The sequence below is a fragment of the Lacerta agilis genome, chromosome 8 (assembly GCF_009819535.1).
Source record: "Lacerta agilis isolate rLacAgi1 chromosome 8, rLacAgi1.pri, whole genome shotgun sequence".
Lineage (NCBI taxonomy): Eukaryota > Metazoa > Chordata > Lepidosauria > Squamata > Lacertidae > Lacerta > Lacerta agilis.
The window spans coordinates 62244735-62260867 of record NC_046319.1 but is presented as its reverse complement, the minus strand read 5'-3'; the positions used below and the strand labels follow the sequence as shown (position 1 = coordinate 62260867).

At 46.7% G+C, this 16133-nt stretch overlaps 1 protein-coding gene across 4 annotated transcripts in view; it reads left to right on the top strand.

The window, feature by feature from the left end:
- Nucleotides 1-15904, top strand: part of SESN2 (sestrin 2) — a 53479-nt gene extending 37575 nt beyond the window's left edge. For 3 of the 4 annotated variants that reach the window (XM_033157876.1, XM_033157878.1, XM_033157879.1), the window contains exons 2-10: nt 1673-1738; nt 6332-6529; nt 9168-9350; nt 9719-9931; nt 10606-10765; nt 11437-11552; nt 12187-12377; nt 13677-13821; nt 14383-15904. In XM_033157876.1, coding sequence (XP_033013767.1) covers nt 1673-1738; nt 6332-6529; nt 9168-9350; nt 9719-9931; nt 10606-10765; nt 11437-11552; nt 12187-12377; nt 13677-13821; nt 14383-14469 — 1359 coding nt within the window. In that variant the 3' untranslated portion in view covers nt 14470-15904. The remainder of the gene's footprint in view (nt 1-1672; nt 1739-6331; nt 6530-9167; nt 9351-9718; nt 9932-10605; nt 10766-11436; nt 11553-12186; nt 12378-13676; nt 13822-14382) is intronic. The other variant, XM_033157877.1, reaches the window with a different exon arrangement.
- Nucleotides 15905-16133: the final 229 nt, after the last annotated feature.

Sequence of the window (16133 nt, the reverse complement as noted above, 5' to 3'; positions counted from 1 at the left end):
TCAGGGTTACTAGCTTTGCATGTTATTGCTGGATGTAATTAACTTTTTTGAAAGCTCCAGCACAGTCAAGAAATGGGAAGATGTGGTTGCTGGTTGCCTATAGAGCAGTGTTCATCCTGAAATTGCCATGCACGGGGGGGGGGAAATTTCGTAGGAGAGCCCTGGTGTTGTGCAGCGGCTAAGAGCCAGCCGAGGTTTCTAGTTCAACTCCTGACTCCATCAAGAGCTCACTTAAGTAGCCTTTACTGGATTCCCTGCTCCATGTTCCTTCTGCTTAATGGGATGGATACAGGGCCTGTGCTGCAGGGTTGTTTGAAAGATCACTGAGATAATCGTGCTGAAGTGTTTTGACCTCTGGGTGTGGTGCTGAAAAGTCCTGTATAACTTTCTGGGGATCCATACGCACTGTGCATTTAAAGCAGTATCAAAACCCCATAACCATCACAGAGGCACAGTTTCCAGAGTGGGAATAGGAGTTTCCTAGAATCCATGCGCTGTTGGAGGACAATCCTTGTTCTTCTCCAGATTCAGGAGGGGGATACAAGGGCTCTCTCCAAGGCTGCAGTCACCAGGTTAGAAAGATGCATTCACTAGCGGCGAGCTGGCAATTGCATCTGTGGACCTTAGCCTTGGTCAGTGCATAGAAACAACTCCACTGGTAGCCAGTCTCCCTTGCAAACTTAGTGCACGATGCTACTTTCCTATGTGTCATAGCGCATAAGCGCTGCTTGCTCAGCTGTCCCTCTTCAGTACTGAGCCAGCGGGGGGTGTAGGCCTGGCTCTCTGATATACACAGACCTCCCGGTCCTGTCTAGGAGTGCCAGAAAATTCCTTGCTCAGGTGGGGGGTGGGGTGGGAAGTGCTCGGAGGCCCTGCAGCAGTAAGCTGTCTTCAGTTGACGCCTTCAATAAAACCCCCCTTAGCCATTGGCCTAAAGCACAGCAGAGAAGTGGCAGGTGGTGATCTGGGTTTGTCTGCCTTCTGTTTGTCTAGTCGTGGAATTCAGCAGGTGGCTCTTAGGATCAGCTGTCTAGATAAAAGCCTTACCAGCCTGCAGCTCTTCTTGCCCTGGCACCACTGGTCTATGGAGTGTGAGAGAGAAACTAGGTTACCAAACGCCTCCTGTCCTGGGGAGACCGTCTTGCTGATGCAAGGCTAGGCCCTCTGTTGCAGGGAGAGGGAGATCGCCCTGTAACTCTTTGGACCGTTTTCATCAGGTAGCAGAATTCCTGAGTCAAAAGCAAAGGGTGATCAGCTCCTCCTCCTTTAAGAGATATTGTCGCTTTCTTTTTTCAACATGGGGGAGGTTGATGGAAATCCCCAAACTTCACACTGAGCTAACCAGTTCTGGGCAGGTCTTCTATCTGATGCAATTCCTTGAGGGCTATTGCTCCAAGTGGCTCTTGCAAGGAGGGGAGGTTGAGAAAAGACATCTCATCAGCAGAGCCTAACTTGAAGTTTCCAGCAGCCTCTCTAAGATCTGGTGCTCTCTCTCCCCACCCCACCCCTTTATGCCTTTTCTCCCCACTCCATCCTGCCTCCACCCCCAAACTGTGACATACAGCCTCTGGCAATGGCTGTCCTCCCAGGGAAGAGGTAACTGGGTGGGGCAGAATCCCCTTTGATGTGAGTGTTGGTTGTTTTAAAAACAGCTGTTCCTTTCGTTTTCCAGGACAGAGGAGTCAAAATCCCCCGGCAGTTGGGAAGAGGCCCCAGTTCCTTCATCCCGGTGGAAGAGGTAAGGTGCACAGCTTGGAACTTCTTTTTCTCTCTCTGCCAGGCCAGGGAATCATCCTTACTAGAGAGCACCTTGCAGTGATGGTGCTAGTAATTTTTGCATTTATGGGAATGGATCTGGAGCGGGGAGGAGTCTGGATCCTGGGAGGGTTAGCTCTAGCTGCATACACATTGTGCATTTAAAACACATTCGCCCTCCCTCCCTTGGGGCAGGAATCCTGGGAACCATAGTTTATTCCTTGCAGTGCTGCAGTTCCCAGCTCCCTTAACAAACAGGCTATGTACTTGAGATCTCTCATATGCACAAGAAAATAGCTGGCAAGCATTCAGCATATAGTAGTCTTCAGGTGCTATAATATTAAAGAACTGAGTACCGATAAATAATAAATATTAGCAAAGGTGCAGTGTGCATGCTGGCTACAAGCAGGAGTGCTGTTATTCAGGGTTCCTGCTGTTCAGGGTTCCCACACTCAACGTTCTGTGACTGAACATTCTCTATCTTCCTAGTGCCATATGTAGGACTTTCCTTTGCTCTTGAGTTGTCGTCATCATTTTTTTTTTTTTTTTTTAATTCTGTAAACCTCAGAGTGGTCCTGAGCATGGGAATATCTCTCTTGTTAGTCAGTACCCCTGTTCTTTGGTTTCATTTTTATCAGCACTCACTACCCCTGTTTGGTATTAAAAGAAGCAGTACTTTGAGAATGAGAGAATGTTTCAGCTAGGGGAACTGGAGCTGGGTTTTGGGGGTTTTTTTTTGTTGGGTTGGTTAGGGGCAGAAACTTTAGTATTCCTTTCCATCCCCTCCTCCCATCCATGTTAGGAGGGAACAGGTGTATTCAGTGCTATTTCTCTAGAAAATGGCACCCACCTGAGAGGTGCCAGAACTGAGGTCTGGCAAGTTCTGGCTGAAAAAAAAAGCCCTGGGTGAATTTCTGAGAGCCAGTGTGGTGTAGTGGTTAAGAGCGGTAGACTCGTTATCTGGGGAACCGGGTTCGTGTCTCCACTCCTCCACATGCAGCTGCTGGGTGACCTTGGGCTAGTCACACTTCTCTGAAGTCTCTCAGCCCCACTCACCTCACAGAGTGTTTGTTGTGGGGGAGGAAGGGAAAGGAGAATGTTAGCTGCTTTGAGACTCCTTCGGGTAGTGAAAAGCGGGATATCAAATCCAAACAGTGAAGGAACAGATGTGTAAAATGGCATGAACAGATCTAGAGAGACCTGGCTGGGCCCCAACACTGTTGTTGTTTTTTTAATAAAAACTCGGGGTGGGTGGAACGAATTTCCTTTTGGGGGGAAGAGGGGGCAGGAAACCCCCCACCCCACCCCCCATCTTGTGATCTCTAGCTCCCCCCATCTTGTGATCTCTAGCTACCCCTGTTCTGAGCACTACACACCACTGTCTCCAGCTTCTGTTTTATCTATTCATTGAGATAATTATAGACCATACTTCCATGGAAATTAATCAAGGCAGCATTATGGTTAGAGTGTTGGACTAGGTCCTGGGAGACCAGGGCTCAAGTTCCCCCTCCGCCATGATGCTCACTGGGTGACCTCAGTCACTTGTCTCTGAGCCTGACTGCCCTCTACTGAAGTCCAGGGATCATGTTCCTTAAAGGAGGCTAGAAAAAGCCAGTCCAACTGCTTCATAAATTCCAATTCCCAGAGGGAAACTGCAGTAGCTAAAAACAGGTTTGTTGTTCCCTGGTACTGATAACATAAATAGTTTGTTGTTCGGCTGATAAGAAGCAAATACCAGAACATCAGTTTTTTTTATGAGTAGGACCTGCAAGAAAATGTTGCTGTGAGGAGTGCTCTTCTTCAGAAGGCGTACCAGCCAGCCATGCCCTTTTTGAGAAAACTCCATTCTCCCCCGTCCCTAGGAGGCCAACCACCCATGCACTTTTTGAGAACACTGTGTTCCGTTTTCCCCTCACCAACCTTGTTTCTGTGGCTGTTAAGCATGCTTGGTTGTCAGTGAGCTTTTTTGGAGGGTAAAGGGATCCACTTGAGTTTTTTTATTCTTACAAATAAAAAATTGTATTCCTGCAAATCTTGGTGCTCCCCTGGGTCTGCTAATGTCTCTCCCCTCCTCATGCATTGATGGTACTATTTTGCCTATATAAGGATTTGCATTAAGAACAAATTTGCTATTTGTATATAGGATATATTATTGTGTGTGTGTCAAAGTACAGTGGTACCTTGGAAGTTGAATGGAATCTGTTCCGGAAGTCCGTCTGACTTCCAAAACGTTCAGAAACCAAGGCGTGGCTTCCGATTGGCTGCAGTAAGCTCCTGCAGCCAATCGGAAGCCACGGAAGTCGCATCACACGTTCGGGTTCCAAAGAACGTTCGCAAACTGGAACACTGACTTCTGGGTTTGCGGCGTTTGGGAGCCAAAATGTTTGACTCGCAAGGCGATTGGGAGCCAAGGTATGACTGTATTGCTTCTGGGGTGCTGCCTATTTAACTGGGATGATGGAAGGGAGGGGAGTCTGCAAATGAAAATCAACTCCTCTCACCACCAGCACTGAAATAAAAATAAGAATCCTGTATTTCCCCCACATTTTCCTCACACCTTGAAGAAGGATTGTCCCCTTCTATGGTGGTTTGCTTGCCTAAAGCAACAGAGATGGGTTATTTGGTTACTTGTTTCTTTCCCTGACCTCTGGCAGTCTTGCAAAACTGCTGGCCATGGGTTCAGAGGCATCTGAGGTGTTAATCCCTCCCCATCACCACCCCCACCCATTCCTGGTTTTGTGGGGGGCAGCTAGCCCTGCTAGCTTTCTAGCAGGGCAGCAAATAACACCGAGTGCTATTTGCTTATTGCCACAGCAAAGTCCTTGGCTCCCCCCACCCTTGTGCTTCCCCCCCCCTTCCTGTGATGGGCGTGACACATGTGTGAGCGTTGCCCTGTGATGTCGTCATCTCCTTATTTATCGAGTGACCTTCCCTCCCTCTGTATGCACAAACAACTTATCAAAAGACTGAGCGTCAGCTACCTCTCCCTGGCCACTGTTGCACCCATCAGATGCCATCCTCACCCCTCCTTTCAACCCCTGGGGTGCGGTAGGGGGACCCTTCGGGCAGCATAAATCTGTTCAAATCCTTTGGGACTCTGCTCCTCTTACAGACTTCAGCTGCAGGCACACACCACATTCAACGCAACCTGGGAACTGTAGTTTAGCCCAGCAGAGTTGCAACTCCCACCACCCCTAACAAACTATAGTTCCCAGGATTGTTGGAGGGGGTGCTTTAAATATATGGTGTGTATGCAGCCTTTGGGGGTGGGGGTGGGGTTCCTTCTGGGCTGACAGCTGCCCCTTTCTCCTTTTCTCTCTGGCCTAGTGCCAGCTCCTCTCCCCTCCTTCACAGAGGGTGCCATTGGCTGGTCTGGCTGGGGAAATGATATGGGTTCTGTTCCTGGACAGCTCTGTGGTGCTGGCCACAAGGACAGTGTCTGCTTCCAGAGACGTCACCGGGCAGGATTTTGATTCCAGCAACTGAGAGAGCCGTGTTTTTTGAAATTTCCCTGCCAAGCGGGAGGGGCAAGGAGGTGTGTGATGGGCTGGGCTGTTGGTGGTGGTTGTCTTTTTGGCCTGGAATTTGAACAAACAACCCGATTGCATCAGATGGCTGAGCCCTTGAGCTGCTGTAGGAAACAGCTAAATTTCTCTCTCTCTCTCTCTCTCTTTCAAAGTTGTTTGCTCAATAAACTTTGAAAAGTGCAATGTCGAGTTGGCTAAAAAGTCAGCCAGGCTTTGTTCTCTCTGTAAAGGAGAGGATTCCTTCAGTTGAAGGTGTAATAATTGAATGGATTTATTGCAGGCTTCCTGTGACTTTACTAGGGGCAGATCTGCCTCATACATTTGAAGCACATCCAGTTTATGTTTAAAGCACATTGATTTATTTCTTTAATAGTTTTATATCATGTCTTTCTCCCAAGTTGGGATTCAAGGCGGCTTACAACATTAAAAAAGCATAAAATACAGAGCAATAAACAAGTGACTTCCCCTATAAATAATTCTGGGACCTATAGTTTGTTAAGGATGCTGTGATTTGTAGCTCTGTGAAAGGGGTGCTGCAGTTCCCAGAGTTCTAGTCAGGGGCAGGGAGTCTTAAAGGTATGGTTTGGATCTGCCCATAGAGATGGTAATCTTCTTGGACAGGGTTGTTTTGGTAACATTGTGTATTTGAAGTGCTTTTAGCAGCTCAAAAAGCTATATAGGGACTCAGGGTTAACTCCAGACTTTCAGTATTTTGCAGGAGGGTTTCAAGTGCATACTGGGAAATCTAGGTTTGCACGGTTAAAGTGAATTAAAGCACTTTGTCACCCTAGTACAACAAATTCGCTTTTCATAAAGGATTGTACTATTTGTGATTAGGGAAGTAATGGGTAAACACACTGTGAAAAATAGTGGAGCTCTTCACCATATAACCTGCCTGCAAATAAATGTGAACAAATGCCCCGTTGAAGACTGGATGCAGTCTAACTTCTGCGTATACTTTTTGTAAGCTGATAGGCACGAATGCTCAATAAAAGAGGCTCCCCTGGACAACCCATTACATTTCTGCCTTTTTTTTTAACCTGTTGTAGATCCTACAAGAAGGAGCAGAGAGTGCCCAGCGGCGCCTCTTCATTGAGGCCTTTGTTTCCACAGGCAGGGTGGATAACATTACCATGGTGATGGGGCTGCATCCTGAGTACCTGACAAGCTTCTGGAAAACTCAGTACCTCCTGCTGCGGATGGATGGGCCTTTGCCATATCACAAGCGCCATTACATTGCCATCATGGTGAGTGTCTGAGGAGAAGCGGGAACCTGGGCCAGCAGGTGTAGATTTTAAAGAACACCTAATTTTAAAATGTTTGTTTGTTTGTTTGTTTGTTTATTATTATTATTATTATTATTATTATTATTATTATTATTATTATTATTATTTTATTTAATTCCCTAGCTATCCCTGCACCTGTTTAGATTCTGCGTTTGAATTATGACAGAATTACCTCAGAGTTGTTTCTGATCCTGGCAGTGGTCATAGCATTGCCCCAGACAGCCACTCCCCAACAACACCTACAAAATGGCAGTTTTTTTGTTTGTTTTTTGAAGGGGAGTGGCTGTTTCTATCACTGTTTCACTTCATATTTTTATTTATTTGGACAACCATAAATGCTACTTATATATATTTTTTTAAATAAAATTTTATTGATTTTCCATATAAACAAACAGAAAAACAATACACAAATACAACATACAACTTTTTTGACAAACCTAAACATACAACATCTATATCAAAACGTCTACCTCCCTTTACTTTTTGCAAATAAAAGGAATTCTTATTCCAGATCTTCTATAAAAGACTTCCCCCGTTTTCTCTCCTTTGCCTTCAATACTAATATCCTTTGATAACATCCATTTTTTTAACTTTAAAATCCATTGTCCACCTCCACTATTGTTAAAATATTCCAGTAAATTTCTTTACCTTAATAATCATTCAAGTATCATTTCTTTAGTTCAAAATCATTGAAACTTAACATCTTATAATATAACATAATAATTCTTAAATCAAATCTTAAATTTTTCTTGTTTAAACTGCTGCTGATAAACAAACACATATCTCTCCACTAGTTCAAAATCATATGGTCTTAACACGCTGTCTTCAGGGTACCGTAGATCCATCCTAATTATACTTCTAACATTTTCACCCTATCCCCCTTCTAACCATTTTCCTAAACCCTCCCAGGCTCACCCACCAGTCGTCTTTACATCTCCCTCCGTCATCTTTGTTTAATGTCAGCTCACAGTTCATAAACTTCCCCCCTGGGAGCTTCGGGGAACACCAACTCTCATCTCCCAGCAACTCCACTTCACAGTCCATATTATCTTCCGCTTGTGCCTCACTCCAGGGTGCCACTCTTTCCACCAAAGTATCAGCCCTATATCTCTCACTCCACCCAGGCTTTCCGTCTCCTTGGGGTTGCACAGTTTCTTTGTTGCAAATCTCCAGTATTCCCTCCAGTTCCCTGGCAAAGTTTACTTCCAATTTATCGAAGTCCAAATGCTACTTATATTTAAACAAAACTCAGAACAGTTTACGGCATAGATTAAAACATCTTAAATACACAGCAAATACAAAAAGTGCCCAGATCATTTCGACATTCCCTAAAACACGGCTAAGCATCGAAATAAATCCTGTTTAGTATCAAAATAATAAGTCCTCTGAATCCTCTTTAGTATCTGAATAAACATTACACCATAGAATCAGCTACAAAAATGTGTGGAAGATAGAAAACAGCTAAACAAATTAGCATCTGAACATCAGAAAGTAAGGTATTATGAATGAGAATCAAATAAAAGTTATAAATGTAACATTTTTTAAAGTAATGTGATTGGCAGTTAGGCAAAAGAAAATGCCACCATATGTGAATCATTCATAACCATTAAACAAACCATCCTGATTAAATTCCCATCTTATTTCCCTCTGGCAGCTGGTCACTTTTGTGTGTTTGTGTTGCCTAACTGCACATTCCTTACTGACTTCCCTCGCAAGACCTAGAATTTTAGAGACCCCATCTGCACTGCACATTTAAAGCAGTATCATATCTCTTTAAACAGTTATGGTCCCTCCCGTCCGCCTGCCCAAGAATCATAGGAACTGTAGTTAGCAAAGGGTGCTGAGAGTTCTTAGGCCACATCTGTTCCCCACCTAGACCTACAATTCCCAGAATTCTCTGGGAAGAAGAATGAATTGTTAAGCCACTTGGGGAATAATATTACTGTGAGAGGGACAGAGCTTGCCTAGTTCTCGAGATTCTTCGGGGGAAGCCATAACAAAGTGGTAATAATCATGTTTCAGTTGGTGTGGATGTGGCCCTATAGCCATAGGGATGCATTCAATGTTGGTCTTACTCAGAGAAAATCCATTGAAATTGAGGTACATGACTTGGGTCCACCTCAGTAGCACCTCTGCTCAGTGGCAGAATGTGTACTTGTCATGCAGAAGGCCAGGTCCCCAGTTTACTTCCTGGCACCTCCACATTTGGCCAGGAAAGATGCCTGTCTGAACCTGTGTGGAGCCACTGTCCATCGGCGTAGACCAGCTTCCCCCAGGCTTTTGTCCTCCAGATGCTGCTGAACTACAGCTCCCATCATCCCTGACTATTGGCCACTGGCTGGAGCTAACTAGGAACCCAGCAATCTAGAAGGCACCAAGCTGGAGAAAGCATAGTGGGCCGATGGTCTTGGCAGTAGAAAACTGCTTCCTGTGTATCCCTTGTTTTTAGAAATTAAGCACTGCCCAGTGGGAAGCTTTCTCCCAAATCTGGGTCCCTTGTTGCTAATGTGGCCATGTACTTTGATCCCTGGCAGAGACTGTTCTCCTGCATTTCTTTAATGAGTCACCCCTCTTATTAAGTTACCCCATTTTTCTTCAGGCTGCTGCAAGACATCAGTGTTCCTATCTGGTTGGCTTCCACATGGGGGAGTTCCTGCAGGTGGGTGGGGACCCAGAGTGGCTGCGAGGCTTGCAGTATGCCCCACAGAAACTGAGGAACCTCAACGAAATCAACAAGATCCTGGCCCACCGGCCCTGGCTGATTACCAAGGAACACATTGAGGTCAGTAACTGAGGGTGGAAGGAAGGAGTTGGGAGTTGCATGAACATCCATTGAGAACTCCATAGAGGACAGTGTGTTGATTCATAAGACCATTGCTTTAAAAAACACACAAAAAACTCCCCCATTTTCTTGTTAATGGCAGGCCACAGGGCAAGACAACCTGCCTATCAAACACATGACATCAGATGGGGGGGGCAAGTAGGTTGCCCCGCCCACCTGTTGAAACCCATTGCCCTGCTGTTTGGGAAGCACAAGCACAGCCTTGCCAGCAGAGTTCTGAGCAAGATATTATTCATTTCCCATTTAAAGATGAGCAGTTCTTCATTTGATGCATGGAGCTAAATGGTGGTGGTGCTTGTTTTAAACAGGCGCTCCTGAAGACGGGCGACAACAGTTGGTCTCTAGCAGAACTCATCCAGGCTCTGGTGCTCCTGACACATTACCACTCGCTTGCATCCTTCGTCTTCGGCTGCGGCATCAATCTGGAGATCGACCAGGAAGGAGGCCACGTCTTTCGGCCACCCTCGCCACGCAGTTGTGATAGCAGTCCGGCCTCGGAGGATGGAGTAAACAGTTCCAGTGTGAGTGGCAGTAAGGGGAGGGGGTTCCATTTTTCTCAATGCACTAAGGACCCTTAAAGCCCAGCACCAAAAGCTGGCAGGGTCCATTCTTAGAGAGTTTTGGGAGTGCTGTGATTTCCACATTATGTATCTGCTTACCTGAAAGCCTTCTTTGTCCTGCTTTTCAGCCTGAAAGGCTTCCAGAGTGGCTTATGAAACTTCAGAGGTTTATTTTAGGAAGCTTATACTCTTAAGCAGTGCTTTTTTCTTTAAAAAAAAATGTTTAGAGATACTCTCATTTTCCTACTCATATTTAAATACTGCCCCTCAATGAGGCCAAACTTAGATTCAAAAAATATTTAGGGGTATGCGTACCCCTGCATCCCCCCCAGAAAAAAGCACTGCTCTTAAGTAAAGACCATTGGCCCATATAGCTCAGTGTTATCTACACTGACTGGCGACAGCTCTCCAAGGCTCTTCAAGGTTTCAGGAGGGGGACATTCCCACCCCCAACTGGAGATGCTGGGGATTGAACCAGAGGCCCCTCTGCATGCAAAGCAGGTGCTGTACCACTGAGCTACGGCCGTTCCCCAATTAAGCACTTTATAAATTAATAAACCAAATGAAAACTGCACGTGTCCCCCTCTCCAGCCGTCATTCTGAGGACTGACTGGTTTCTGCCCCAATGTTCTCAGGGCTCAGATGCTATGGAGGAGGTGGAAGTGCTGATGGAGAGGATGAAGCTGCTGCAAGAGTGCCAGCTGGAAGAGGAGGCAGTCACCCAGGAGGAGATGGAGACCCGCTTTGAGATGGAAAAGAGAGAGAGTCTGCTCGTTACGCCCTCGGGTAAGACAGGCAAGTTCTCAGATGGGATCCAGGCCATTTCAGTCGAGAGTTTCCTAGTGCTACGGCCTGCTAGACTTTGAAAAGATTTGAGGGGGGAGATCTCCTAGTGACTGTGCTGTCAACAGCCAAAAACAGACTGTGCAAAGGGAAGTAGAGACTCTTGCACTGGAGCTTAGTGCAACAAGGTAATCCCCCTCACACAGCCACAGTTCCCAGAGTGGTTTAACAATCAATCCCTCTTCTCAGGGAAATCTGGGAATTGTAGCTCTCTGCAGGGAATAGGGATCTCCTAACAACTCTCAGCACCCCTAAACAAACCACAGTTTGGTATGGTATGATACTGCTTTACGTGTATAGTACAGATGTGTTCTGCATTTAGCCACTGAAGGTGGAAAAAGGAGAGCAAGTTCTTTTTGTGAAAGAAGGATTATACACATGCAAGATTGGCAATATAGTGCCATTCCTGTCCTGTCTTGGCAAAATGAATACTGTGATAAAGAATAATTCTAGGCTCCAAACTCCCTTTATTTTTCTAGGGTGTATATTAGGACACAATTGTATTCTAGTTGAACAGCTTAGTTGCACATAGCAGCTGCTCTGGTTTAAGAAAAAGCACTGTCCAGAGGAAGGTGTTTTTGATGCTCTCACATTAATCTTTCTTGGGGCTTTATTCCCACTAGACATTGCTGAACACTCCCTGCCTCCCAATGTGATGTGCTTTGTGGAGGATCCGGAATTTGGATACAAGGATTTCACCAGGAGAGGAGAACAAACGCCCCCGACTTTCCGAGCTCAGGTACCTTGTCTGCATGCATTCACAATCCCTGCTGTGTGTGAAGGTTCCTAGTCTCTCCCAGCCCCCCTCCCTCATTCTCCAAAACACAATGCCACTTCTGTCCTTTGATAGCAATCCAGCAGATTGGTAATATGCAATATTTGCCAGTGTGGTGTAGCAGTAAAAGTGTTGGGCTGTGACCTTGGAGACCAGAGTTCAAATCTTAAAGATAGATTAACTTAGTACCTGTGCATCCTACAATACTATATTGTTCTACTTTAAGTAGATGAGTGCAGGGCAAGATCTGTCAAAACGGCAAACCACTTAAGAGCACCAGTAGGCTTTGTGGCACAGAGGCTGTTTGGTGGTGGCCACCGACTTGAATGGCTTTAAAAGAGCATAAGTCACATTCATGGCGGCCAAGGCTATAAGCATAGCTACTAACCACGTTGGCTAGGCTTTACCTCCCTGCCAGAGGCATCATGCCTCTGACTACTAATTGCTGGGAATTGCAGGCAGGCAGGGTGCTGTTCCGCTCATGTCCATCCTGCAGGCATCTGCTTGGCCACCGTGAGAACAGGATGTTGGACTGGATGGGCCATGGGCTTGATCCAACAGGCTCACATTATGTCCTTATGTTTCATTCTCTACACAGGATTACACCTGGGAGGACCATGGCTACTCACTCATCAATCGCCTATATCCTGATGTGGGGCAATTGCTGGATGAGAAATTCCAGGTGGTCTACAACCTGACGTATAACACCATAGCCATGCACAGTGGGGTGGACACATCCATGCTCCGGAGGGCCATCTGGAATTATGTGCACTGTGTCTTCGGCATTCGGTAAGACTTTTGTTTCTCCCTTCCCCTCCTCTCCCCTCCCCGCTGCATTGTGTCTCATCAAGGCTAACCTGAGACCTTTCCAGACCTTTACTGAATGATTACTTCTAAGAATGGAAAGCATTGGATCAAGTTGCTTGTGGCACTTTGTGGATGAGACTTGTACTCATGTGCGCCATCTATCCTTCATGGATTTTGCTTAATTAGTTGCTTACCCGTTTGGGAAACTACAAATGTCTGAAAAGTGGGATTAGAAATTGTAAGAAACTTTGCAGGTAAACCCTAGTTTGCTGGTTCATGTCAACTAGTAATAAACGGCAAACTATGGTTTGCCTCAAATCAAGAAGTAGAACACACAGGCGAGAGGAGGAAGCACACAAGCCCAAAGCTTAGTCATGTGATGCTAAACCATAGTCTGGTTCCTAAGAAATCTACTGAGATCCATCGTCCTTCTCAGACCGGTTGCTTTGTTTAGTGTAGGGCTGAAGGAGGAGATTGACTGTTTTGTGTGTTTTGGCTGGATTGCTTTCTGTGACTACCCTTGCACGGATCTCGCCAAACAGGTGTGACTCAAGGGAGTTGAGTCACCTAATTCACAGAGAGGTCGGATGTTAGGCACGTTTGTGGGATGTGGGAGGACTTGTCCTGTCATATCCTCAGCTGGATCTGCCATGTGAACGGAACAGCTTCCCTAGAGCAGGGGTAGCTAACCTTTTTCTACCGCTGGTTTCTCTTTCTGCCCACCCTCTTTCCCTTCTTCACCCACCCCCTAAGAATTTAGGCAGGGGCTCACCCCCTGACTTAAACAAAGAGGGAAGGGACAGTTGTGCTGTTGGTTGGCATGTGGCTAAAGAAGTCATTTATCTGAGAAGCGCCATAGCTTAGGGGTACAGGGCATGTGCTTGCATGCAGAATTTCACTGGCTCAGTCCCTGGCGCTTCCAGTTTAAAGTACCTTGATGAGCAGAGCCAGGAAAGGGCTCCTCTGCAGAAAACGCCAGAGGGTTGCTACCAGTCAAAGTAGTGATGGCCACCAACTTGGATGGTTTTCAAAGAGGATTAGATGTACTTTGTGGCTATGTTCTGCTACCAACACCAGAGGCCTTGGAACACCAGTTGCTGGAAATTGGGGGGGGGAGTTGCTTTTGCACTCGGGTCTGGCATGGAGACTTCCCCTAGGCATCCGTTTGACCACAGTGAGAACAGGATGCTGCACTAGTTGGGCCACTCGTGTTCTTAATGTTCTGACTCGATAGAAGGCGTCCCCATAATGTTCACATCTTTGCGCTCCCCCCCCCCCCAGGTACGATGACTATGATTACAGGGAGGTGAACCAGCTCTTGGAGCGCAGCTTGAAAATCTACATCAAAACCGTGGCCTGCTATCCAGAGAAAGCCACCAAGCGCATGTACACTCACTTCTGGAGGCATTTCAAACATTCTGAAAAGGTAAAAGCTGCATGATGTTTCCTTGGGGGGTGAGGGAGAGGAGAAGGGAGGACTGTTTTTCTCTCACTCTTTCTGGGGTCTCAAGAGACTGGTCTGAGTTTCTCACAGCTGAGAGAGTGATAGCAGGGACGGGGAAGCCGAGGATACAACACACACTCTGTGATGACGTGTGACAGCAATTTCCATCATCACTGGCCATTGGCTGCACTGGCTGGGCTGATGAGGTTTGGGTCCAACAACAATGGGAGGTTCCCAATATAGGGTATGGCTGCACACTTGTACACCGTGGGTTGTATCCAGGGCTTTTCCTAGTCAGAGTAGACCCATTGAAATGAATGGACACAACTAAGTTAGCAGCATTAATTTCAGCAACAATCCTGAGCTCTGAGCAAAGGCTCCATTGGGTGCCCCATTTAAATTTCCCACAATGCCCCAGGGGGATTATAAATGGGGGAAAGGAGCACCAGTTGCCAAGGAAACAAAATTAAAAAGGAGGGCTCTGCATGTTAGCTCTGTTCTCTAACCCCTTTCCATTCTGACCTATCCCTTCTCACCTTCCAGGTGCATATCAACCTGCTCCTGCTGGAGGCTCGCATGCAGGCTGCCTTGCTGTATGCCTTGCGTGCCATCACCCGCTACATGACCTGACGGGACTCTGCTTCCCCTTGCCGTCCCTAAGGGGGGGCAGGCCAACTGTTTTGGACAGGGGAGCCTTCCCCTCCCCACACAAAGGCGTGATTCTGGACTATGTTGCGAAAGACACTTTTGTCACCTTGCTCCCCCTGTGACTTTTTGGAGGGCTGTGTGTGGCGTTTTGGACACTGTTCTGAGCATCTCCTGCCAAGCGACCAGCCAAGGAGGGCGGTGCAGGAGACCAAACTGTACACGTGTGGTGAAAACCAACTTTGCCTAACCCCGGCTTTCTCGGCTGAGACTTTGGTGCCGTCCCCCTCCTGCTGTGTGGCTTGTTGGCTCTGCCACCAGCAGGGAAGAGGGGTGGTCATGTTTGGATGGCCAGGCTTCCGGCCTCCATCTTGGAAGGCTCATTTTGCCAATGCCCTTTTGCTGGCCTGTCATGTGTTGAAATTGATGGTGGCTTCCTGTTGTGGCTACTCTCAGATACCTCCCCCTACACACACACACACCCCTACCCAGAAGGTTATTAGTGCAATGAATGCCGGATCTCGTGGCCATGTCCTTTGCAACGACAACGCTGCTGGACCAGCCGAGGCAAAGACTTGATTAACCAAAGAGATCTCTCTGCCGCAATGTCGGGCTTTCCTTTCTCTCTACCTGCTGCAGGACTTTGAATGTAGGACTGTGAATGTTCGAGGAGGTCACGCTTTGGAAGGTGGGGGGGGGCTGAGAATATTATGAAACAAGCAGCTTCCCCACTGCAATTTTGGTGACTACACTACATTTCTTAGCTTCCTGCCTGAGATCACTGCACTCCATATGGCAACTGGCTTCAAAGAGGTCACACGGGGCAAAAGAATACCAGGTTGTGATTAAGTTTGGCCAGATTTTTCTTTTTCTTTTCACCTTGTCAAAGTGGGCAAAATGCAAGGGTGTCTCCTGGCCAGGGATGGAGAGATCTCTCAGCTGAGGAAACCAGTTTTGGAGTACACAGATTCTCAAGGACCAGATCCAGAACAGAAAGCTGCTTCATCTGTGAAAATCGGGGTATAGATAGGGATGTCCAACTGTGCTTGCCTCCCTTTAAAAAGCATAATCTCCCAACTCGTGTGTGTTCGTGCACGCATTTAGGCTGTCTCACAGATCCCAGAACTCAGGTGTTTAGCATTTATGGAGCTGTTATTTTATCTGCCTCCTAGCCCTGCCCACAAGTTCCTCTATGTTTTGATTAGGCAACAATGGGCCCCGCCTAGATGACCCAGAGTTGGGGGCTGAACAGACATTTTCAAAAGAGGTTGGCCTGATCTGTTTGTGCGATAGAATAAAGTGGTAACACTTGCCATGCAATGCTCTGCACTAGTTTAGATTGCAGGCGAGAGGTGCCATTTTTAAATGCTCTCCTACAGTAAATAAATAGATGTCCCTGTAGGTAAAGAGCTAGCATGAAGGAAGCAGGCTCAACTAAACCCCCTCTCTCTGATGTACTAGACCTTTACTTGCAGGGAATAAAAAGATATACATATATATAACATGAGAGGGCATGAAAAAAATGTGATCCTTCTCTGGCTGGCTGAAGTGGTGTGCTCCATTCTCCCACCTCATTCTCTTGCATGTGTAGAGCAGACCCCCCCACCTGTTGCCAAAACAGTCTCCAGAAATGTGAACATGTGGAAGTA